The 22,361-nt window shown below is 56.3% G+C and overlaps 2 protein-coding genes across 14 annotated transcripts; both read left to right on the top strand.

Annotated features, from left to right (window-relative positions):
- Positions 1-334: 334 nt before the first annotated feature.
- Positions 335-4,781, top strand: TFAP4 (transcription factor AP-4). The gene is made up of 7 exons (XM_039360707.1): positions 335-579; positions 2,062-2,227; positions 2,677-2,775; positions 2,866-3,036; positions 3,225-3,305; positions 3,876-4,037; positions 4,578-4,781. Exons 1-7 carry the CDS (start codon positions 491-493, stop codon positions 4,758-4,760), a joined length of 951 nt encoding a protein of 316 aa, XP_039216641.1. The 5' UTR covers positions 335-490; the 3' UTR covers positions 4,761-4,781.
- Positions 4,782-6,758: 1,977 nt separating this feature from the next.
- On the top strand, positions 6,759-21,737 carry SRL (sarcalumenin). 13 transcript variants are annotated; one of them, XM_039360683.1, is made up of 8 exons: positions 6,759-6,944; positions 11,506-12,363; positions 14,267-14,353; positions 15,205-15,300; positions 16,156-16,191; positions 17,139-17,255; positions 18,337-18,570; positions 19,307-21,737. In XM_039360683.1, the coding sequence occupies exons 1-8, from the start codon at positions 6,884-6,886 to the stop codon at positions 20,116-20,118; spliced, it is 2,301 nt and encodes a 766-aa protein (XP_039216617.1). In that variant the 5' UTR covers positions 6,759-6,883; the 3' UTR covers positions 20,119-21,737. The 13 variants fall into 13 exon arrangements, with proteins under 13 accessions (XP_039216617.1, XP_039216616.1, XP_039216615.1 ...); XM_039360682.1 differs by having other exon boundaries at positions 14,267-14,356; XM_039360681.1 differs by having other exon boundaries at positions 14,264-14,353.
- The last annotated feature ends 624 nt before the right edge of the window (positions 21,738-22,361 follow it).

Genomic DNA, 22,361 nt, shown 5'->3' with positions numbered 1-22,361 from the left:
AGGCGGCATTCCCCACCTGGGGGGCGTTCCTCGCCCCTTCCACACCGCCAATAGCCCCGAAGTGAGGCAGGCGGGTGCAGAGCCAAGCCAGGTGCCCTTGGGGAAGCCCTGCTTTGGCCGAACAAAGTTCCCAGCGCCCGGTCAGCGCAGCTCGGGCCGGACCGTCCGTCAGCGGAAATGCCGGCCGGCGCTGCTCCTCCGTGCGGCAGGCGGGAGGGCGGCGCGGGAGCCGCGGCGAATCGCCCTTTGTTTACATGGGCCGGTGGCTGGCGGAGGCGGCGCCGGCGGAGGGAGGGAGGGAGGGAGGGAGGCGGGCAGGCAGGAGGGAGGCAGCGCTGCGCTCGCCCAGCTGTTTCCCGCCTTGAGCAGACACGCGCAGGGCCAGAGCCGGAGACGCACCGCGGGACCGGCGGACGCGTGCTCGCCCACCGCCCGCCCGCCCCCCGTGCTCGCCGCCGCCGCCCCGCGCCGGCCCCGATCCCGGCCGGGCATGGAGTACTTCGTGGTGCCCGCGCAGAAGGTGCCCCCGCTGCAGCACTTCAGGAAGACCGAGAAGGAGGTGATCGGCGGGCTGTGCAGGTGGGTACGGGGGCTGGGCTCAGCTGGGCTGGGCCGGGCGGGTTGCAGCGCCGGCACCGCCGCGGAGCGCGGGAGGGACGGGGATGGCGGCGGTCGAGCACGTGGGTCTGTTTGCCGGAGCGCGGCGGGTAGCGACGCTCCGACCCGGCCGGCCCCTGAGGGTACGGGGGCGGGCGGCGGGGGAAGAGGGGGCGGCGGATCCCGCTTCGCCCCGGGCCCTGCGACTCCGCGCGCCCCGCCGGGCCTCTCCCAGCCAGCCGCGTGTTTACTGGCAGCGCGGCGGCCGGGCCTGGCCGTGACTGTGCAGCCTCCGAAGGGGCGGGCCTTGCCGCCGCGGGCTGCCGGGACATGTAGTGCCGGGCTCGGCCGGCCACGCCGCGCCGCGCCGCCTCGCACAAAGGCTGCCCGCAACCGCCGCATGTGCCGGCCGGGCGCCGCTCTTTGTGCGCGGCAGCTCGCCAGGCGGTGCGGGAAGAGCGGGCTGGGCGGCGCGGCCCCCTCGGCGTGTCCGCCCCCCGCCAGCTGGGCTGGAAGGCGGCCTCCATGTGGGGCGCTGCACTGGGCCGGGGCAGGCCTCGGGCGCCTCTTCGGGCCGCTCCGAGGGGGTCCCCGATCCGAGCCGTCCCGGGCAACGGCTCTTTCCCGCTTCTGCTCGCCGCCCCATCCCCGCCGGCATACGAGACGGCCTTTTCCCGTGAGGGCCCCGCCGTGCTCGCTGGCTTTTCCGCGCGGGCCGAGAAAGCGCGCGGTGGGTGCCCCGTGGTCCGTGGCTGGCCCAGAGCGCAGACATAGCCGACGCATCACACGACCAAGTGACCGGACCTTCTTTCCCGTTGTGCAAAAATCCACTGATGGGTCAAGTTGGCCCTACTCCCATCTTCTCCCCTGGGTGATTGTGGGTGAAGTTCAGGGTGAATTGGGCCCACTCTGGGCTTCCTTAGTGTGGAAATGCTGTTTTACTTGTGCTGCTGCTGCTACTTGATTTTAGCTCGACAGGAGGGTCAAGTGTAGCCTGGAAATGGTCAGGGACATAAAATGGATTGGAAGATGCTTAAGCGGCGCAGTTTGTTGAGGTTCTTTGAAAGCCCCACCGTGACAACAGACCACAGCATGCATCAGCACACTCCACTCTCTCACAGACCCTCTGGGTTATTTCAAGGCAGAGCTGCTCCGTTTGCCTCCCTGAGGGAGGGGTCTGCTCCTCCCTGGATTGCAGGGCATCTCCGAAGCAGCTATCGGAGAGAAACTTCTTTGGCACCACAGACTGGTGTGCTGTGGAGCTGCAGATGGGCTCTGGGTTACAATGAGCGAACGCATCCTAAGGAGCCCCCCTTGGGAGGGAGCTAGTCAGGGGTGGACAAGAGAGGCTGTAGTGCAGGCGGCTTGGGCAACTGGCTGGAACATGCTGCTGGGCAGTAGGGCTGGTCACTGACTGCGGGAGTCTTGAAGGCCCCATCCCTAACTTGGGCTGGCCTGCTGCAGCTTGGCCAACATCCCCCTGACCCCAGAGACGCAGAGGGACCAGGAGCGACGGATACGCAGGGAGATCGCTAACAGCAACGAGCGACGGCGTATGCAGAGTATCAATGCGGGGTTTCAGTCCCTGAAAACTCTCATCCCACACACGGACGGGGAGAAGCTCAGCAAGGTGAGAAGCTAAATCTCCCCATTGATTGGAGAAGGCCAGCAAAGCCCCAGTAGCGCGGTTGGCAGGGGGTCAAGCAAGTCCCTGCCAGGCCCTGATGGCAGGTGGGGGTCCACCCACCAGGATTGGGGAGCAAAGGCCTTGGGGCATCATGCTTAGAAAAGAAGATGGGGGGGTGATGGGCTAAGGAACCTCTGCAGGTTGAACACTGTAGCTACAAGGGGGGAACGAAGCCGGAGAAAGGGAGAGGAGGCTGTTCCCTGGGGAACAAAGGGGTGCAGCCAGCTGCTGAAAGCTATGATGATACGTGGGACCTCTGGGAGGAGAGCAGGGAAGGGGTTCCCCAGGGGAAGCTGGTTGAGCAGGGGAGAAAGGGCTGATCAAGGAACAGCCTTGTCCTTTTGAGGGGGGCAGGTCTGTACCCTCTGGAGTTCTCTGTCTCCTCTGGCCAGGCAGCGATCCTTCAGCAGACGGCGGAGTACATATTTTCTCTGGAGCAGGAGAAGACGCGGCTGCTGCAGCAGAACGCTCAGCTCAAGCGCTTCATCCAGGTGGGCACCAGGGAGGCCTTGACTGGGGGGGCAGTTCTTTTCCCCATGGCCTCTGCACTCCCCCCCCTTCAATCTGGGCCTTCCTGGCAGGAGTTCAGTGGATCCTCCCCAAAGCGGCGGCGAGCAGAGGACAAGGATGAAGGCATTGGGTCGCCGGACATCTGGGAGGACGAGAAGGCCGAGGACCTGCGCCGGGAGATGATCGAGCTCCGGCAGCAGCTGGACAAGGAACGCTCGGTCCGAATGATGCTGGAAGAGCAGGTGTGCCCTGCGGGTCTGGCGGCTGGTCCAAAAGGCATTTTCTGGGCAGTGCACCAGCAAACAAATGCCCCCCCCTCAGGGCAGGCAGGGGACCAGGGGCCAGGGCAAACAGCCAGATGCCCCTTGTGCACACAAAGCCTCCTTGCCCATTGTGGAAGGTGAAAAGTCTTTCTCTGGCCGGCTGATAGGTACGCTCTTTGGAGGCCCACTTGTACCCGGAGAAGCTGAAGGTGATTGCCCAACAGGTGCAGCTCCAGCAGCAGGAACAGGTGAGGCCACAGCAGCCAGAGGCACCTGAGCCTCGGCAGGGTGAGCGCGTGGCCTCAAGTCAGTCTTCCCCCTGGCCCTTTGCAAACAGGGTTGCGCTGTTTCCACGCCATCGGCAGCAGGAAGCCCCAGCACTGCCCCCAATGTCTCTAGCGGACGCACAGGGGAGGGTGGCATATCCTTGGTGAGGAAAACAAAGTCGGGGTACCCAACTAAAATGGCTGTGCCCAAAAGCAGGTCTCACCGAAGGGCTGAGGGTGGCTACAGCACCCATCTTGTTGGTTCAGAAGCATTTACAGAGACTTCTGCCCCCTCCCTTCCTCCTCTCTACGCATGCACTTCTAGGTTTTTGTGGCCCTGGAAAAGGGGGGTGCTTCATCGTTGGCGCTCCCAGTGTGGCTCAGGGCTTCTGGGGTCAGGGGAGGTTCTCGGATCCACTGGAGCACGGCAGGGCTCGAGCTGTCCGCTGCCTTCCCATGTGTCTGGCTCAGGCCCAGGATGGCCTTCTGGTATGGGAGCCCCGCTGTCCCGTGTGGTTGGTGCAGTGTGCCAGGTGTCTTTCTCCTCACCAGCTCCTGCCTGCGCATGGCCCCCCGGCACCCACCCAGCACCCAACAGTGATTGTTCCTGCGCCACCTCCGCCTTCGCACCATGTCACCGTGGTAACCATGGGCCCCTCCTCAGTGATCAACACTATCTCTACGTCCAGGCAGAACCTGGACACGATCGTTCAGGTGAGAGCGGAAAGGAAGGGGGCCTTGGCCTCCTTCAGAGAGGTTGGGAAGTGGGCTGCTCCCTGGGCATGGGACAGGCCTTGGCAGATGCCCCCAAGAGTAGCTACCAGCCTCACTGTAGAGCTCTGCTTCGATGCTCCCCAAGAACAGCGCCCCTGGTTGCCACACACCCCCTTCCTGGCCTGGCTGCAGAAAGACACTTGAGCCCCTTGGAGGAGAGGGGGGCCTCCAGGGAAGTTCCTTTTGAAGCTGGCATCTGTACGGGTGGCAGCCCAGGACCAGGGCCTTGCCCTTCCTGTTCAGAATCTGCAACCTTGTTTGGATCAGACTTGGCACACTGTTTTGCCCTGTGTTGTCCCTGATGGGTCCCAGCTTGGGCGCTGTCCTCTTGGTCTCTGCAGGACCCAGATATGTCCACCGAGAAGGCTTGCCCCAAGCAGCAGGCAGCTAATCTCAGGGCAGGAAAAGCCCAGCAGGAGACTCCCAGTCCGTCCTGGGGCAAAGAGCCTGCTGGCATTTACTCTGCCGTCTTCCCCCCAGGCAATCCAGCACATTGAGGGGACTCAGGAAAAGCAGCTGCTGGAGGAGGAAGAGCAGCGCCGGGGTGCAGTCATTGTGACCCCTGCCCGGAACAGCCTGGACCCCTCGAACTCGGACACGGCCTCTGACCTGGAGGCGGAAGACGACGATTCCATGGAACACAGCAAGGCCAGGATGCCCTGACCTCTGCCTGGCAGCGGGAGGGTGAGCAGGGTGGGGGTGAGGGGACTTCAGGAAATATGCTGAAATTTTTACAAAATACCACAACATTTGGGTCTATTTTGTGACCTTCCAATACTGTAAGTGGGAGCATTAGGATGGGGATGAGCTGGAAATCGGGCTGTCCAGTTTGAAGCAGCTGGGGCGGGGGGTTGGCAAGCTGCAAGCAGCCAGGTTGTCCCGGCACATGGCTTGGCAGTCCACGGCTCCTGGTTCAAAGGATGGATTTCCTCTGGCGCCTCCAGCTGTGGGGTCCTGCCCCTCTTCGGCCTTGCTCCTGGCCTTCAGAGGGGCGAAGGGACTCCAGAGGCCCTCTAAAAGCTCCAGGGAGAAGGTTGGTGTTGGTAGGCCTCAGGGTTGTCTCTGCCTCACTGGCCTTCCTCGCACACCTTTTGGTCCCCTCCATTCTCGGGAGCTGGTTCAGGCTTGGGGCCTTTTCAGAGTCTAGTAGAGAGCATTGACCCCGGCCTCTCTGGGGGGTTTCGTTCTTGGAAGCACTTAAATCCGTTCCATGGGTTGACTGGATCCGCAAAGAGCGGTTCTGCTCCGTGACGGTTGCTGTCTTTGCATTCTGTGCCTCCCTGTCTCCCCCCCCCCATTTGGACAGAGGTCTTGGCCAGGACTATTTCGTGCTGGTTACTTTTAGTAGGTTCCCCCCAGCCACAGCTGTTCCTTTGTTCTTTCATATTTTTTATATGGGTTGTTTTTTGTTCTTTTTTTTTTTTACAAGTTTCAGGTCTTTGTGTTCATTGAGATGCTATTATATTTTGTTAAGAAAGTGGAAAAATGAGGCTTGTGCCTTTGTAAAGAAACAAAATAAAGTTTGTACTTTGTTTTTTATATATCTTGATTAGACTTTGCTAATGTTAGGGGACAGGCAAGAAATTTGTGGGAGTGGCTTCAACTCTGTGTAACAGAAAAGGAATAAGGTCCATTATAAGCACTGCAGACCATCAGCACAGGCCAGGCCAGGAACTATATGAGGAGGGGGCCATGGACCCCCTCCTTCTCAATGTTCTAGATCAGTGGTTCTCAACCTGTGGGTCGGGACCCCATTTGGGGTCGAACGACCATTTCACGGGAGTCGCCAAACAAGACTGTCCGCCATTTTTTCCCCCTTTTCTTTGGCCACACCCCTGGCACCCGGTGATGTTGGGGGTCACCACAACATGAGGAACTGTATTATGGGGTCGCGGCATTAGAAAGGTTGAGAACCACTGTTCTAGATCCCAGCACCTGCCTTCACTTCCCTTGCTTGCAGTTTCTGTGATGCCCAGCAGAGGGAGCTTGTGCTTGCCCCTCCCCTTTATGGACCAAAGGGATGGTGATGGAATGGGTTTTGCCCCCCTGGCCTAGAACATAGTTGCATCACGTGGCCTGGGGTCTAAGTTAATTCCTCCCCACTTCCAAAAGGAGAACCATAGAAGCCACCTACTTCATGGGGTCTGTTCAATCTTCAGGGCAGCTCAGTCTCCCCCCACCTTGCCCCTCCAGAGAGTACTGCCTTTTCCGAAGGCTGGGTGGCAACTTTTTGGCATGGGGTTGCTAATGCCCAGACCCAGCGTTCTGCTGACCCCTGAAAGCACATATTGCCAGGGTCTCTTGTGACAAGGCCGTGCCCTTCGTCTTGTGCCCACCAATTTGCTGTTCTTGCTCCAAAGGCTACCAGCTTCATACACTGCTCTTTTGAGGCCATGTGCATTTTGCAGGCTGTGGGGGCTGCCCAGCTCCCCTGTGGCCATACAGGTCACCTGAGGTTCTGTTGCTGCCGAGGCCCTGGGCAGCAAGAGCTGATCCCTGTCCCCCCCCCCCCGTTCCCCTCCCATCCTCTGGGACCTTGGCTCCAGGCTCAGCCCTGGGCAGCAGCTGCTGTAATGTCCCTCCTCTTCTCTCCCCTTAGTGGCAGCTGCCTCTGAGGGGGGACTGACGGAGGTTGGTGAAGAGGGTGGGTGGGGAGGGGCCTCCAGCAGTCCAGCACCGGCACCATCGCCTGTGTGGGCCCTCCGGGCAAGCGGCCATCTGCTTCTCAGGAACCTGCCCCAGTATAAATAGTGCGGAAGAAGGGGAGAAGGCTCCTGGCAGCCAGCATGGCAGCACTGAGGCTCTTCTGTTTCTGCCTGGCACCAGTTGTTCTCCTCGGGGCAGCAGGTAGGGTCCCCTGTCCGAAGGACAGAGCTCATGGGGAGGGCCAACTTGCCAGGACCATGGCAGGCAACATGGGGCTAGCAGCCTTGGGGCACATGGGGAGAGCAGTGGCAGGGCTGAGGGGAGCCGGAGGAAGAGCAGCTGGGCTGGGTGATCTGTAGGTGCCATACCTCCCCCCCATTCCTCTGCTCAGCATTTGGGGACCTGTTTCCCCAGGGATTCCCTGTGTCTTAAGGGCCCCAGGCTGCCCCTCCCACCTGGGTTTTCCGCTGCCCGTTCGGGGGCCCTGGGCAGAACTATGTGGCATCTGACGCCTTCCCCTTGGGTGCCCTTGAGTTAATTTGGTTGTGGTGGCTGGGCGCTGCCTCCCAGCTGCCTCCCTGAGCTAAGTATGGAAACAGGCGTGTAACTGGAGCCCTGAAGTTTCTGGAGCCCTCCCGCCTTCCCCGCTGCTCTCATCGGCTCACCTGCTGCCTTCTCACACTGTCACAGGCCCTCTGGACTAGCTGTAGCCTTTTACGGCCATCTTTTATCATTCCCAGGACAAAAGGAGATGGACAAGCAGGGCTGGGGGCTCCTTTCCTCCTCCTCCCTTCTTCCCTTTCCTTTTCCTTCCCAGCAGCAGGACACCCAAGGGTCTGGGAACAAGGGTGCTTGCTCCCCTTTTTGAGTTTCCACAATGTACCCCCCCAGAAGAGGGGGAATCTCTCCCACCCCTGGATGGGGACACATGATAACCGAGGGTGGGCTCTAACTGGTGCCCAGAGCTTCATCTAGAACTCCCCTGTGTTCCTTTTCTCATAGGAGCAGTACAGGACTAGCACCAACACCGGGGGGGGGGGCATTCTATGACCTGGAAAATCATTTTTGGGATGCATTGAGTGGTTGCTCACAGGGCTTTAGCTGTGTCCTCCTTGTCCCAGCAGTGGAAGCAGGTCTGAAGGAATGCCATGGTCGGGCGTGCACCTGGGGAGGTGTAGGAGAAAAGTGTTGTGTCTCTGAGTGAGCTCAAAGGAGAGAAAGGTGAAGGCGAAAGGCTGCCAGGCCTGGCCAAGTACTTGACCAGTTACTTCCCGCCTAGCTCTCTTCAGGAGCTCCAGACGGCGTATGAAACATTTCCATTTCCCTTGCTGCGCTGACCCACTTTCGGGGGGGGGGGAACTTGCTTTTCTTGGCAGTTTTGCCAGCTGTGTTTCCTCTGGTTGGCATCTGCTTGGGGGGAGGGAGGGCAACCCTTGGGCTGGCTGGCTGCAAAGCAGGAAGTGCCCACTGGAGCTCTGGGCCAGGAGGCTAGCGGGAGACGGAGGAGGAGGCTGAGTCTCCTCCGTAGAGGCTCTCGCTCAGCCCGGCCACTTGCCAGGGGCTCAGCTGGCAGGGACCTTGCTTGGCCCCGGGGAACCCTAAAGGAACTCTGAAAAGTCTTCCAGCTGAGCAGCCGGGAGGACTATGGGGGGAGGGGGGAGATGGGGCAGCGCTTCTCGCTTCCCACAATAGTGCACTGGGGGCTTCGCTCGACCCCTTCCTATTGCACACCCACCAAAAACAGGCACGCGGAGACAGGGAACTGGCCCCTTTGTCTCCCCCTTTTTCTCCGGAGCTGCAAAGGAAAACCCTCCTCTGCTTTTTGGCGCGACCGTCAAGTTCTTCTCAATCTGGCCACCAGAGGGCACTCTGGAGACGGGCTAGGTGGGCTTGCCCGGCCGGTCCCGGAAGCGAATCCTGCCGCTCCGGCGCCGCTTTGGCCAGCAGGAGCCTCGCGCCCCCTCCTTCTCCGGCCATGGGGGTTCAGCTGGGTGAGGGTCCCTGGGGGCAACGGCTTGCTCAGGGGAAAAGTCGAAAGATCACTTTTGACGTGAGGGCCCTCCTATCTAGCTGCTTCTCCTCTTGGGACGACTCCTCCCTCAGGTCAGTTTGCTTGACTACCATGCAATTTGCTCGCCCCTGGTGGTGCTTCCTTGTTCCTGTGGGTTACGTCCTGCGACTGGCCCCCTTAAGGCTGAGCAAACGCGAGGCAGCTGTGGCCCTCAGCCTGAGCAAGCATGACGCTGCCTCCTCCTCCACAGCTCTGAGCCGTTGACTTCCTTAGCCTTCCCAGGGTAGCGGGCAGACCTTTTGCTGCTAGGCAAGGGGGGCTCCAATTCCATGCTGCCCATCGGGCATTTCTGAAGACAGAGTGCCCCTGAAGCTAAGCAGGGAGGCAGCCTGGACCCCTTCTTGGGATGGGCTTTTGACTTTGTGTCGGCAGAGCCACCTTGCCTAAGGCCCGCTTGGCTGGCTGACAAGGCCCCCAGTGAAGGACCCTGCAGAGCCCACCAGGTTGGGGTCCTGGGTGCAGGAGCCAGAGGCCGCAGCTCCTTTCCCAGGCCTGGTTCTGAGTGGGAATGATATGGCCAGAAAACAGAGCTGACCAGCGATGCCTTACACCAGGAGCCAGAGACGGTGCCCCAGTGGCCAACTGGCTATCATGGGCTGCAGCCCCCTCTCCTGCATCACTGGGGACTTCGGATGTATCTCTATGTCTCCTCCCCCTCCCCCCCTACTCAGGGAATGACTCCCCCCTCTTTTCAGGGAGGGGAGCCGGCCCAGTCCTGGTAGGAAGCCTCCTCCCTCTCCTGGGAAACCGTGGCTCCCGTGGCCCTCTGCCCAACACCCAGGAGAGACCAGGGCAGGCCAGATTGTGGCTGGCTTGTAGGCTGTTGTGGCAGGTTCTCCTCCCTCACTTTCGCCTCCTCAAAATAAGCCTTGTGGACTCCTTGCAGCCTGCCATGCTTGCACATTTGTTTGCAGCTGGCTGGCGGGATGGGTGGATGGGAGGGAGGGAGGGAGGGAGGGAGTTTCATGGCTCTGGGCTTCTCCCAAGAGTGACTTTCCCCACTGCCCCTTCAAGAGCTGGTGGTATTTATAGCGCAGTGAGGAAGCTGCTGGTGCTAAGCTCCACATCTTCAGCCCCTTTGCCACACCGTGGCCCTCCTTCCCATCTGCAGATCAGCACAATTTAGTGCTTGATATAGGTGGCCAGTTTGGAGGTTGCTTGCATAAGCCCTGGAGGCCGCCTGCCCCCTGCCCTTCAGCCCCCTGCTGTAGCGCTTGGGCTTCTCTGCTGCGTGACCAAAGACCTGCCTGGCTTTTTGGCACGGGCAGCGGAGCCTGGCTGGAAGATAGAGAAGCCCCCAAAGCCCCACCTTCTTCAAGGCAGCGAAGCCTCCAGCCCCCTTTCCTCCCAGGAGCAGAGACAGGGTCCTGGCCTATTGGGATCTTTTCCTCCTAGGAAGCCCTGAGCACAAGGGCCAAGCTCCCCTCACCTTCCCCTGCTGGGCCCCTCTGGGCTTTTCGATGCACTTCAGCACCACCGGTCTGTAGTGAGAGAGAGAAAGGTCTCTCTGGGTTCGCATGTAGGTGATGAGATTCCTGGCAGGTAGGACCTGGCTGTCTACCTGAGGGTCAGGTGAGGGGGGAGGATTATGCCTCGAGGTCTTGCTGTTTCTGTTGGAACCACCACAGAGGGAGTCCTTGACTGGTTTCTTCTGCTAAAGGCCAAGGCCAAGGGACAGTCGGAAGCCTAGACAGGGCACCTTAGCTTCCCTCCCGGGCGACTGGCCAACCCCTCTTCAGCTGGCAGGCCTGGCTCAGAGTCCACAAAGCAGGAGTGACAGCAACATCTCGGCTGCCCCTCAGCCAGCTGGCCTCCTTTGGGGATCCCTTTCTCCAGGAGCGATGGAGGAAAGCCCCCCTGGCATCTTTCTGCTGGCAGATCCAGCCATGTTTGCTTTCCTGAGCAGCAAAGAGGCCCTTGCTGCCCTGCATTCCTCAGGTGGCTTCCGCAGGTGGGCAAAGAGAGCCACAATCAGGAGGGGGGTTCTCAAGCAGGCCCCGCACCTTGAGAAGAAAGGCTGCCCCCACTACCCTGGGGGGAGGAAGGAAATAGGTCCATTCCAGAGCTGCTTCCTCTGTTGGCATGGTAGAAAAAGTGCTTTGCCGAGATGGTAGCTTTTTAGCCTGTGCCAGCCCTGCTAGTCTTTTCAGATGGTTAGGATTTCTTAATTGCAGTTTTGCAAGCCAACCATCTGGACGGGCAAAGCTCTCCTTGACATCCCTGCGGTTCCCCTTTTTATTCCGCTTGGCTTCTTTAGTAGAAGACAATCAGAAGGCAGTTAGGTGGGAAAAGGTGGCCAGATCCCAAAGGGATGACCTCAAGTGAGCTAAAATCCCTGAAAAGACTCTCAGGGCTGCTCCCTCTGTCTGTCTGACTGTCTTGCTAGACTGGAAGGGGCTGTTGCAGTGCTGGCTGGGAGGCTGGTTAAGAGCAACATGTGTTATCCAAGACGGACGCTCACCCTCCCAAACCTACCCTGGCAAAACTGTTGGCACAGAGTTTGTACCTATGACCAGACCAGGCAAGCTAGATTTTAAGCCTGCTGGTCAGGTCAGGACTGGAAATGGATTTAGAAGAGCCTCAAAATGTGCCTTTTCAGCCTCCTTTGAGTCCAGTTCCATTTTTCATGCAGAAGCACATTTGCGATTTGAGGCACAAGTGAAACTGACTGATCATGTTCTAACTATCTAGAACTGCAAGTTTCTGCCCTGGAGAGCGCAGAAGACTCTGCCAACTTTGCTGAGGGTGGCTTGTTGCCTGGAGACTCAAGTCTAGTGAAGAAGCAGAGGCTGCTCAATGGACAAGTGGCTGGGACAGGAATCCCTCTCCAGTTCTCAGGCAACCAGGAGAAGCCTCAGGACGATGGCTCCACCGATAGAGGCCCTGAGGTGGACAGCGCAGAAAGGGGCAATCTGAATGAAAATGGAGCACATGTGGCTGAGCTAGGGGAAGTCCTGGGCCAAGAGCAGGGGATGGCTGGTCACGAAGAAGGTGGAAGTAGCTCGGGAGAGCTGGAGCCGGTTCCTGCACTTAGGGTAGAGGGCTTGCAGGGTGAAGAAAAGGTTCCCCCGAAGACAGAGGCTCCTTCTGAGGAAGATGTCCAAGGTGCTCTCCCAGGAGCAAACCAAGCTGTTTCTCAGGATCTTCCCCATTCTTTGGAGGCACAGCTGGAAGAGAACTTCACTGATTCCCCTGATGTGGATAAAAATTTGGAAGGCATCTTTGGGGAAGGGCCCTTGGGCAATCCTTCACCAAGAGAGAAACCCTGGGAGGCGTTCAGTGCTGTTCTGAAGGATATGCGTGAATCAGGAGAGTCAGAGGTGGCAGCAGGTGCCCATCCAGCACAGGAAGGAGCCACGAAGGAACTGGCAGGGCATCCAAAAGATGTGGAGGGCAAAGAACAAGCCTCAGGGGCTGAAGGCGGAGCTGCTGCCCAGCATCCCATGAAAGGACTGGGGCTTGGTGAAGGGCAGCCAGATGGCAACTGGGTAGAAGGTGCAAAGGCCTCTGAAGTGAAGGTGCCTCCAGCAGAGAGAAAGCAACCTAGAGGTGGTATCTGTGCAGCAGTGGAGGCAGAGGTGGGGCAGGAGGGCCAGGTAGAGGGGCTGCCAAGGGGAAGGAGCAAGTGAGGCAGAGTCCAAGGAAGATGACCTTCCGGGGTCTTTTTCTGAAGGGGGCAGCCCCATACAGTGGCTTGCATAAAGCTGCAGGCCCTCTGTCGAGGAGGACACCCTGTGGGGGAGTGGAAATGAAGCTGCCACCCAGCCAGGCATAGCCACTTCCAGGAGAGACCAGGCTTTTTTGGCCAGGAGATTGGTCTTCTTGGCTGTGCCCATTTCCCCGTGCCAGCTGCCTTCTTCCTCTTTGACATCCCAACAAAGAAGGCAGGGGAGGTCAGGCTCGTGGGAGGGCCAGGAGGGAGAAAAAGGCCTTAGCCAGTCATCCCTCTTTCTAAGCCAAACTTTCCCAGGCCAAGGGAGGCACTTGGGGGGCTGGGGCTGGACTCCCAAGGCAGCTCCTGGAATGCAGGGCCCCCCATTTTGTCCTCGTCTCCCTCATCCCCATTCCTTTCGTCTGGCTTTGGCACTCATTCCGCTCAGGGTGGCAAAGCATGGAGAGGCTCGCTCGGGATCGGTTCCTGAGTGCCCTGGGGAATTTGGTCCCAGAAGCCGTGGCATTCTCGGATCTGGGCGGATGGTTGTCTGCCAAATGCCCTTGGAGTCTGCTCTGGAAAGGATCCCCCTGGTCTATTCCATGCTAGGACTCTCTGGTTCTTTCTCACCTCTGCTGGACACCTGGTCTGTATCTTGGCTCTTATTAAACCACACGTATCCCCAACTCCTTTAGATCCTAGACAAGAGATGGCTAATGTGCCCTTTCTGAGTGACGGGCTTGCAATCCTGGGCTTCCAAGGCCAGGTGAAGGAGCTGCCCTGAGGCAAGAACTCCTCCATTTGTTGCTGTTTTTTAATCACCATAAGAAGCAGCAAAATGGCACAAGCTCTCCAGGCAAGCAGTTCCACAGAAGAAATTGTCTGTGGTTAGAGGCTAAAAAGGATTTGATTTTGTCTAAAGGAGGTTGCCCAACTCAGACACCTGAGTGCGTTCTTTTGAGCTCTGCAGTTCCTTTCCGTGGCCTTCTGTCCTACCTTGCCCGAGGAGGCAGCAACTGATTTTGTCCACTGGTGGGTTTGGCCAAACCAGAACGCAAGGCAGCCTGTCTCAGCTGTGGGGGCTGTCAGGAGTGGTTCTTGGAAGGTAGGAGTTAGCGCTGTTCGAAGGGGACACCAGCCATCATCAGTGGGGAGAGAGTGGGAAGTCAGAAGGAAGGCTTTCCATCCGTGTGTGCAGCTAAGGCCAGCGTGTCTCCAGAACGTGGCCAGTGGCCGGTTAAGAGTTGGAGAAGGAAAAGCCACCCTGGGAGACACACCCAGTTTTCACAGACAGCATCCCTGACCAGGGCTCCCCCGAGGCTGGCGGCTTGAGAAGGCCGGGTAGCCAGGATTGGCCTTCCTGGAGGGATAGATGGATGTCCTTGCCTGGACTCACAAAGATGGGCCAATCAGCCCCCCCCCACCAGTTGGGGCTTGGAGGCACAGGACAGACCATCCTGCTGTCATTGGGGGCACTTCTCAAAGGCTTGCCCTCTGCTTCCCTTTCTCCCTCTGGCTGCTAAAGTCACAGAAACCCTTCTGGCTCCTCTTTTGAGAGACAACAGGTGCCCATCATCAAAGGCAGAAGCCTGGACTTTGCTCCCTGGCCGGGCCTTTTGCACCAGTAGAAGTTGGGGATAAAAGAAGGAACTTTTTCCGTACAAGAAAAATCTCTGTATACTCAATTGTGAACGAACCCAATGTTGAAAATATCTCTATTTCCTTTGGCAAGTTGGGTGTGGCGGTGGTTCTCCCTCTGGTTGCTTGTAGGCTGAGACACCCCTTTTTCTCTTTCAGCAGAAGAGATGGAGAATGCCTGGAGGGATCGATCCCACATTGAGAGCACCCTGAAGCTGAAGGAAGAGAAACCCGCAGACGACTACTCAGGTAGCAGTAGGACTCCACGCCGGGGCGGGAAAGATTCCGCAAAGACTCCACCAAAGGCTGTAGATAGCTATAGCAATAGCACTTTATGTACTGCTCCAAAGTGCTTTACAGCACTCTCCGAGTGGTTTATAGAGTCAGCATCTTGCCCCCAACAATCTGGCCCTCATTTTACTGACTCCGGAAGGATGGAAGGCAGGACATTTTTAAGGAGACTGGACAGCCATTTGCCCGAAATGGTGTAGGGTTTCCTGCCTGAGCAGGGGGTTGGACTCGGTGACCTCCAAGGTCCCTTCCAACTTTATTACTATTACTATTACTAGGATTAAACTCCTGGCAGTGGGCAGAATCAGCCCGCAATGTTGCATTCTAACCACTGCACCATCGTGGCGCAATATAATACATACACCTTTGAGTCAGTTGCAGCTATTGTTCTAAGAGTGTTATTTGACTGTATGTTACCTTTGGCTTGCTATCCACCAGCCTTAGATCCACCCAGATCAATGAGGGAGCTATATAAACGTTTAAATCACATGCACACAGACCCCATGTCTCCACCCTGCCTGCCCTTGCCACCTTTGCCCGCTAATCTTTTCCCTTGCAAGGAAAGCTATGGCGAGGCATTGCCCTTGGGCACAATGGACCAGGCGGCAGCTCTTCTCCCCCCCCAGCCTCCCAACAGTTGTACGGTGCTAGGCTCCACCCTGCAGAGTGGAAAGGGCCAAAGGTGCGATGGAGAGGCTGCAAAGGGATCAGGTGCTGGTGTAGCATTTGCCTTCTGTCTGGCAGGCCCGCGAGGCCCCTGGAGCAGTGGGCTGGGCTGACTTTTCCTTCTCCTCGCCTCTCTCTTGCAGCCATCCTGCAGCGGCTGAGAAAAATTTATCATTCCTCCATCAAGCCCTTGGAGCAGTCCTACAAGTACAATGAACTTCGGCAGCATGAAATTACAGGTAAGACTGTCGGGCCGGGGGTCTGGCTGTTGTTGCGCTGCCTGCAAGGGTCCGGCTTCAAGGGGTGGGGTTGGGCTAGAGGAGGGGCCTGAGCAAGAAGAGGCTTTAGGAAAAAGCGGGGTGTTCCCAGGATGAGGAACGCACAAGGGCGGGTGGGGATGCCACAAGGTAACGCATCCTGGGGGGACTTCTCTGCTTCCCCCACAAGGCCCTGGCTTTTCTGGCTCTCCTCCATGGAGAATCCCATGCTGGGAGGATTGAAATGTCCCCCTCACCATGGAGTTTCCCCCTTCTGCATGGGTCCTTGTATTTCTGCAAGTCTGGAGGTGTCCTTTGGGTGCTGAAGCCTCCCCATGGCCAGAGGGGTCACCTTCTCAAAGCTGGTGCCCTCTGGGATCGGCACCCCCTGGCCTGGCTTGCCAGTACTGCTTGGAGCCATGGCCTTGGCCGGCTCCCCAGGGCCAGTGCAACGTAAACTTTGGAACCAACTTTTAAACCAAAGCTGTGTAGCTTTTCCAGGACACAGCAGCCTTTGGCTCCCCTGGCTTCTGTTCCACCAGGCCCCGTTGCAAGGGCTGCAGGTGCTCTGGAATTGGCTGTGCCCCCCCCTTCATCCTTCCCAAGGAGGGGGGTTTCCAGTTGATCTCCATGGGGGTGATACACCTTCTTGCAGCATGAACGCTAACCACGGGGGCTTCCTGGGAGAGCAGCTGGGCTCCTTCGGTGGCTCCTTGCCCTCCCTGTAATGCCAACCTCTGCTTTCGTTCTTTTCTGCTCCAAACTAACCCTCCCCCTCCCACCTTCCCTACTCATGTTCCTTTTTCTCTTCTCCAACCCTCCTCTCCTGCCCCACAGCTTACCCTGGACGTACCCTGGGCTCTTCAGCCACAGGTGGGTAGAGCTGTCTGTCCTGTCAGTGAAAGTCCTGCCAGGTAGTCATTCCTTGGACCCAGGAAAGGGCACCCTCCCGCTCCCCATTCCAGTTCTCAGCCACCTTCCTGTTTGTGGCGGAAGAGAGTGTTGCCTCCTTGGCAGCCAGGGAAGTGAAGGATAGGACAGGGAGCACACACACACACACATACACACATACACACACACACACACACACACACACACACACACACGTCTTGTGGCAGCAATGGGAAGCTTGGGAGAAAGAAAACTGGGAAGGGGCCATTCAATGGCTTGAGGACTGCATGGCTGCCAAGGCCCCTGTGCTGCTCTGATCTCAGCCCTTCCTGGGCAAAGGGGCAACGGTCCTCTTCCCTGGCATCTGCGGGAGGATTTTGCAGCATTGTTTGGAAGCATCCAGCAGGCTTTTGTCATAATGCAAACACTGAGTGCCAGTTTCCTTTCTGAAATGCAGCACAGGGGAGCTTTCCTTGGGGAGGGACAGAAGTGCCGTCCCGATGAAAATACGCTCCCGGCAGCAAATGCAAATGATTTGCTCAGGGCATCTAGGGAAGGCTGCCCCTTCCCCCCCTCTGGCCAGCTTTCCTCTCCTGGAGGTTCATGGGCTGAGGGCTCTCCAGCATCCAGTCGTGGAGGGGCGGAGAGGGCTATTATTGCGCAAGCAGCCCAGCCCTGGCAGATGCTTCCTGCAGAGCTGAAGGAGGGTCTCTATCCATGGGGCAGCCCCAGCCTTCCTCACTTTCCCTCAGTGTTGGTCCTGTGGCGCCTTCACCCTGCCTGGAATAGTTGCCCCAGGGAAGGTAAGGATGCCGGGCGGGGGATGGGGGGCTAGTGAAGCTCCAGGGAAATAAGGCAGGGCTGACTGTCAGGCCAGAAGGGCCGTCTCTGCTTTATTCCAAATCACTGCTCTTTCCTTCCCTCCACAGATGGAGAGATTACTTCCAAGCCAATGGTGCTCTTCTTGGGGCCCTGGAGCGTTGGCAAGTCCACCATGATTAACTACCTTCTGGGGCTGGATGACACACCCCATCAGCTCTACACAGGTAGCCTGATGCCCTGCTGACCTCCTGCACAGATTAGCGTCCAATCCAGGAAAAAAGTGCATGCTGGCCGGAGCTGGCAAAGCCGAAAGAATACCGACAACAATATGAAGCACCTCCCCATTCCCAACCAACCGCCACGTTGTCGTTTCTGAAGCCCTCAGACCCAGCTCTCCTCCAGCTGTGTTGGCTGAGGCCCCATTCCCTTCTGCTTCTGTCCTGGCCAAAAAGACCTTTGCCTGGGAGCGGGGTGGGCTGAGCCAAGCCCTGCTGACATCTGGTTCCTCCCTCTCCCCTAGTGGGTAGCCAGGACCCCCAAAAGACTCAAAACCTTCTGGCTTCTGGCCCGGATCCAATTATTTGCAGCAGGAGTGACCCTTCTTTCCACCCAGCCCTCAGACCACACTTTTTTTTGTCCCTCTGAGCCAGTTCTCAATCCAGAAGGTTGCTCCATTTGCAGACTGAATTAACTAATCAGAATGTTTGGTTTCCACACAACTTTTTTTGGTTGTGGGCAAATTCATGCCAGCCCCAGAAACTGTGACAGGGAACCAAAGTAGACCCTACACAACATGTCTCTTTCTCTCCCCATCCCCAGCTCTCCTGACCCCAGCCTGGACCTGCAAACCACAAATCATGCTGGGTTTATGGGAAGCTGGCAGAGAATGAAGAATGTGGTGATGGTTAGCTTCTAAACTGTGAGAATGGCCTGGAAAACAAAACACACAATGGGCTTAATATCCTAAGTGGGTTCTAGACGGGCAACCGAGTTTTTTTAGTTGAAAACCCAGCGGAGGTTTCTTAGAACAGAGGTCCCCAACCTTTTGGGCACCAGGGACCGGTTATGTGGATAGAGGTTTTTCCGCAGACCGGAGGGGCGTGGTTTTGTGTGCTGCCTGCATCCTGCGGATAGGGCTTTGCTTGTTTGTGCGGCCTGGTTGCTGGCATGCTGCGGCCCAGTATCGGTCCACGGATCAGGGGTTGGGGACCCATCTTAGAGGTCCTGCTTGCAAGGCAGCAGCCTCCGAAGGAGCGTCTGGGCCCGCAGCTGACCTGTGCCTTGCTTCCCTTTCCCCCTGGACAGGGGCTGAACCCACCACTTCCGAGTTCACCGTCATCATGCACGGCCCTAAAGTCAAGACCATCGAAGGGATTGTGATGGCTGCTGACAGCACCCGCTCGTTCTCCCCCCTCGAGAAGTTCGGGCAGAACTTTCTGGAGAAGCTGATCGGAATCGAGATCCCTCACAAGCTCTTGGAGAGGGTCACCTTTGTGGACACCCCTGGCATCATTGAAAACCGGAAGCAGCAGGAGCGAGGTACAGTTCTGTGTCTTCCGTTTCCAGATCCTGGGAGGGATCGTCGCTTAAGCTACTGCCCATCTGCTATATGTAAAGCCACGGTTGAAAAGACGTTTAATAGCTCGGCCAGGGCCAGACCGAAGCGGTTTTAATTATACAAACTGGTTCTGTCTCACTTGTTGCAAGATGTTGCTTCAGTCATTTGTATCCCTATTCGATATTACTTAAACTGAATTGAAAAAAGAATGAAAATTGTTAATAGAAAAAAAATCCCAAACAAAAACATTCAGATTTTAGAACAAATGCTTTATTTACAAAGAGAAAACACAAAAAAAGGAGTCAAGTAAGCGATGCTCAATTCAGAAGAAGGAACCAGTTTGGGCCGTCTGGAAATGGATGCGAGCAACTTACGGGCCTTTAAGGCCCTGACAGGACTGGGGCTAGTTTAGAAGACAGGAGACAGAAGAGACTTGTATCCCTGACTCTCCTAATGTTCAAAGCTTTTTTCAAAGCTTACCTAAAATAAGAATCAAACATTTAAGCATCATAGCCACTGCCTGCAAGACTTTGCAATTTGGCTAATCCACCTGCTATGATTTTTTCCTTTTGTAAGTGCTCCTTCTTGCATCCAGCAAATAATCGCTCAAAGACAGGCCCTTCACTGGTCTGTTCCCATGATACGGAGCCACAGCTAAGTGGCGTTTGGCTCCTCATTTCAAAGATCATGAAGTTCTCTCTCCTTTTTCTCTTGCAGGCTACCCGTTCAATGATGTCTGCCAATGGTTCATCGATCGAGCCGATCTCATCTTCGTGGTGTTTGACCCAACCAAACTGGACGTGGGGCTGGAGCTGGAGATGCTTTTCCGCCAGCTGAAGGGGCGCGAGTCCCAGATCAGGATCATTCTGAACAAGGCGGACAGCCTGGCTACTCAAGAGCTCATGCGGGTATACGGCGCCTTGTTCTGGAGCCTGGCCCCCCTGATTAACGTTACTGAGCCCCCCCGGGTTTACGTCAGCTCCTTTTGGCCCCTGGAGTACCAAGCTGAAACCCACCAGGACCTCTTCTCGAAGGAGGAAATCTCCCTTCTGGAAGACCTGAACCAGGTGATTGAGAACCGGCTGGAGAACAAGATCGCCTTCATTCGCCAGCACGGCATCCGGGTTCGCATCCATGCTCTCTTGGTCGATCGCTACTTGCAGACCTATAAGGACAAAATGACTTTCTTCAGTGATGGAGAGCTGGTCTTCAGAGACATCGTGGAGGATCCAGATAAGTTCTACATCTTTAAATCAATCCTGGCCAAGACCAACGTGAGCAAGTTTGATCTGCCCAACCGCGAGGCCTACAAGGACTTCTTCGGGGTGAACCCCATTCAAAGCTTCAAGCTGCTTGCGCAGCAGTGCTCCTACATGGGAGGCTGCTTCCTGGAGAAGATCGAGAGGGCCATCACCCACGAGCTGCCTGACCTGCTTGGGAGCATCGGCCTGGGAAAGAAGCCTGGCGCCCTCTCCTGCGACACCACAGGCTGTGGGGAAACGCCAAAGAACCGCTACAAGAAGCACTAGCGGGTTGCCAGTGTGACCCTCTTGCGCCCCGGGTTGATGAATGAGCTTATGTCTTATCTGTCCAAGAAGCCAAGGTCTGTTAGCCCTTCTGGGGGCCACAGAATGAGCAGCTGGGGTCATAATGGCAGGGAACTTGGGTGGGCCTAGGGAAGAGAATAAAGCACTGTGAATACCTGTCATGATTTAATTTTTGTTACTTAAAAAAGAGGCAATGTATCAAGGAGAGGTAAAATTGGCAGAGGCCTTGCATATGCTAAGCAAGAAGGAAGGGCCAGAGCCAAAGGCCTCCTGACCACCAGGGGAAGCAAACATAGCCCCTCCCTCACAAGCTATGCCCCACCCTTGTAACCTCTGGCTGCATTGCATGGAGTTGAGGAGCACAGGATTCTTGCACACAACCAGTTTTGACTCACAGGAGGTGCGACACAAGAAGTAAAGGAGCAGCTGGCCAAGGAGGCCTTATAAGAAATTTGCAAAGGGCAGCTCTCAGCTTGCCCTGGGTTGCCAGCTCCTCCCCCTCCCCCTCCCCACTGTAGGTTAGCTCCTTTTCTCAGCAATGATTTCCCATCTTGGTGTGCTTTTCCTGAATTGTTTGGAGAACTCTCTGAAGCGTTGCTCTCTTCTGGGCAATGTTTTTGCAGAAAGAAGTGCTTTTACCACCAGTTCCCTCAGGGAAAGAGGCTTGTTCCCCAAGGAAGCAGGATGTCCTTTCCTTCCTTGCCTACTTTATGTCCTTAATTTTTTAAAAATATATATTTCCCTTAGCCTTTTGTTCTCAGGCTTGCTGGATTCCCCTCATATCCCTTCTGCCATTCCTTCCACACATCAGTATTTTGCAAGTCGCATGGAATGAAAAGTTTCTGCAACGTGTATACTTTTGATTTGCCCAGTTTGGAGTACACATTGAACCCATAGGCTGGACAAGGGGAAGCCTCATCTGTTGAGTTGGAGGCTAGGGTGAATCTGAAGGGGCAATGTCGGTTGCCCTGTTCTTGGCAGTGCTGAAAAGGAGGGAATGAAAATGTGTGGTTTGCTGGGCAGGAGAGCTTTGGCAGAGAAGACGTATATGGGGGGGAGGGGGACAGGTGCCTTGGTTCGGTTGCGAGGAGAATCCTGCAAGACCCACTGAATGTAGGAGTCCTCAGCCACGGCCTTGCCAGTCCTTAACAGCTGACTTGTTTGCGTGTTGTGTTAGCAACATGGCCTGGGATTGCTTGACAACCATGTGGACCCCACAACAATGGGAATACCAATATCTCAGGAGGTAATTGATCCTGGATCTGGGGGCATCCATCCTCTGCCCACTCACACGGGGCTGTGACTTGAGAACAGCTGGCTAATCCAAGGTGACCACCTGTCCCTTCCTGTCTTGGGAATTTGTGCTCTTGTGGTCCATGGATGTTCAGAGGAGGAAGCCTAGCATCCTCTCCCCCTTTGGTTAAATGCCAGATCCAAACCATCCACCTATGGTTGTGTGCTTCTTTTGACCAGAGTTGTGGACAGATGTATTTAAAGGAATTACATAGCTGTGTAATAGATTTCAGTGGCTCACAATAATAGTCTATATTTGGAGACACTATGTACTTCAGCCCAATAAATTCTGGTATTTTTCAGCCACATTTCTTGGTGTGTTGCCTCTTTGAGTGGAAAGGATGAAAATGGGAGATCCCACCAAGGAACAGAGTAAACTTTTTGTCACTTTAAATGTACACTAATCGCCATACTTTAATATGAAATTTCATTGCGTACAGCTCTCAAAGGGTCACTACCTCCAATATACATTACATAAATATGACAAACATATTTGCATATACCCACAATATATTCTGATACATAGTTCGGGTGTATACATGTACATAGGAAGAAAAATGAATCTTGCAAGTTTACCAGATGGATGGCATAAGGGACAAAGCTGTTGCAGAATCTGGTAGTCCTGCTAGAAATACCTTGAAACCTCCTCCCAGAGGGGAGCAACAGAATCAGATCGTAAAGTGGGTGTGTGAGGGCCAGCAGGGGCTTTTCCATGGCTGAACCACCTAACAACATTCCTCGCTGGGGCTTCTTTCCATGGGTAAAACCCTCTGGTTGACAGCAGGGCCTCTGCAAGTAAGTGCCACCGCTTCAGAGAAAAGTGCAAAGCTTTGATTGAAAGAAAGCACTTTCACAATAAACAGGGGAATCTCTTTCCAAAATGAATGGCTCTCTTCTTTTTCTCTCCATGCCTGGATTTGCTTAATGACTTT

Source organism: Crotalus tigris, unplaced genomic scaffold (assembly GCF_016545835.1).
Source record: "Crotalus tigris isolate CLP2741 ecotype Arizona unplaced genomic scaffold, ASM1654583v1 scf7180000019173.45859301935:6455823, whole genome shotgun sequence".
NCBI classification, from domain to species: Eukaryota; Metazoa; Chordata; class Lepidosauria; order Squamata; family Viperidae; genus Crotalus; species Crotalus tigris.
Note: the sequence above shows the minus strand (reverse complement) of the source record. Positions and strands in the feature narration are given on the sequence as shown.

Excerpts from the sequence above, each read along its gene's own strand:
- TFAP4 (XM_039360707.1), top strand. The coding sequence starts at position 491 with ATGGAGTACTTCGTGGTGCCCGCGCAGAAGGTGCCCCCGCTGCAGCAC. Across the intron at positions 2,228-2,676 it reads ACGGGGAGAAGCTCAGCAAG|GCAGCGATCCTTCAGCAGAC; the intron begins GTGAGAAGCTAA and ends TCCTCTGGCCAG. Across the intron at positions 4,038-4,577 it reads ACCTGGACACGATCGTTCAG|GCAATCCAGCACATTGAGGG; the intron begins GTGAGAGCGGAA and ends TCTTCCCCCCAG.
- SRL (XM_039360680.1), top strand. The coding sequence starts at position 6,884 with ATGGCAGCACTGAGGCTCTTCTGTTTCTGCCTGGCACCAGTTGTTCTC. Across the intron at positions 6,945-11,505 it reads TGTTCTCCTCGGGGCAGCAG|AACTGCAAGTTTCTGCCCTG; the intron begins GTAGGGTCCCCT and ends CTAACTATCTAG. Across the intron at positions 18,571-19,306 it reads CCGGAAGCAGCAGGAGCGAG|GCTACCCGTTCAATGATGTC; the intron begins GTACAGTTCTGT and ends TTTCTCTTGCAG.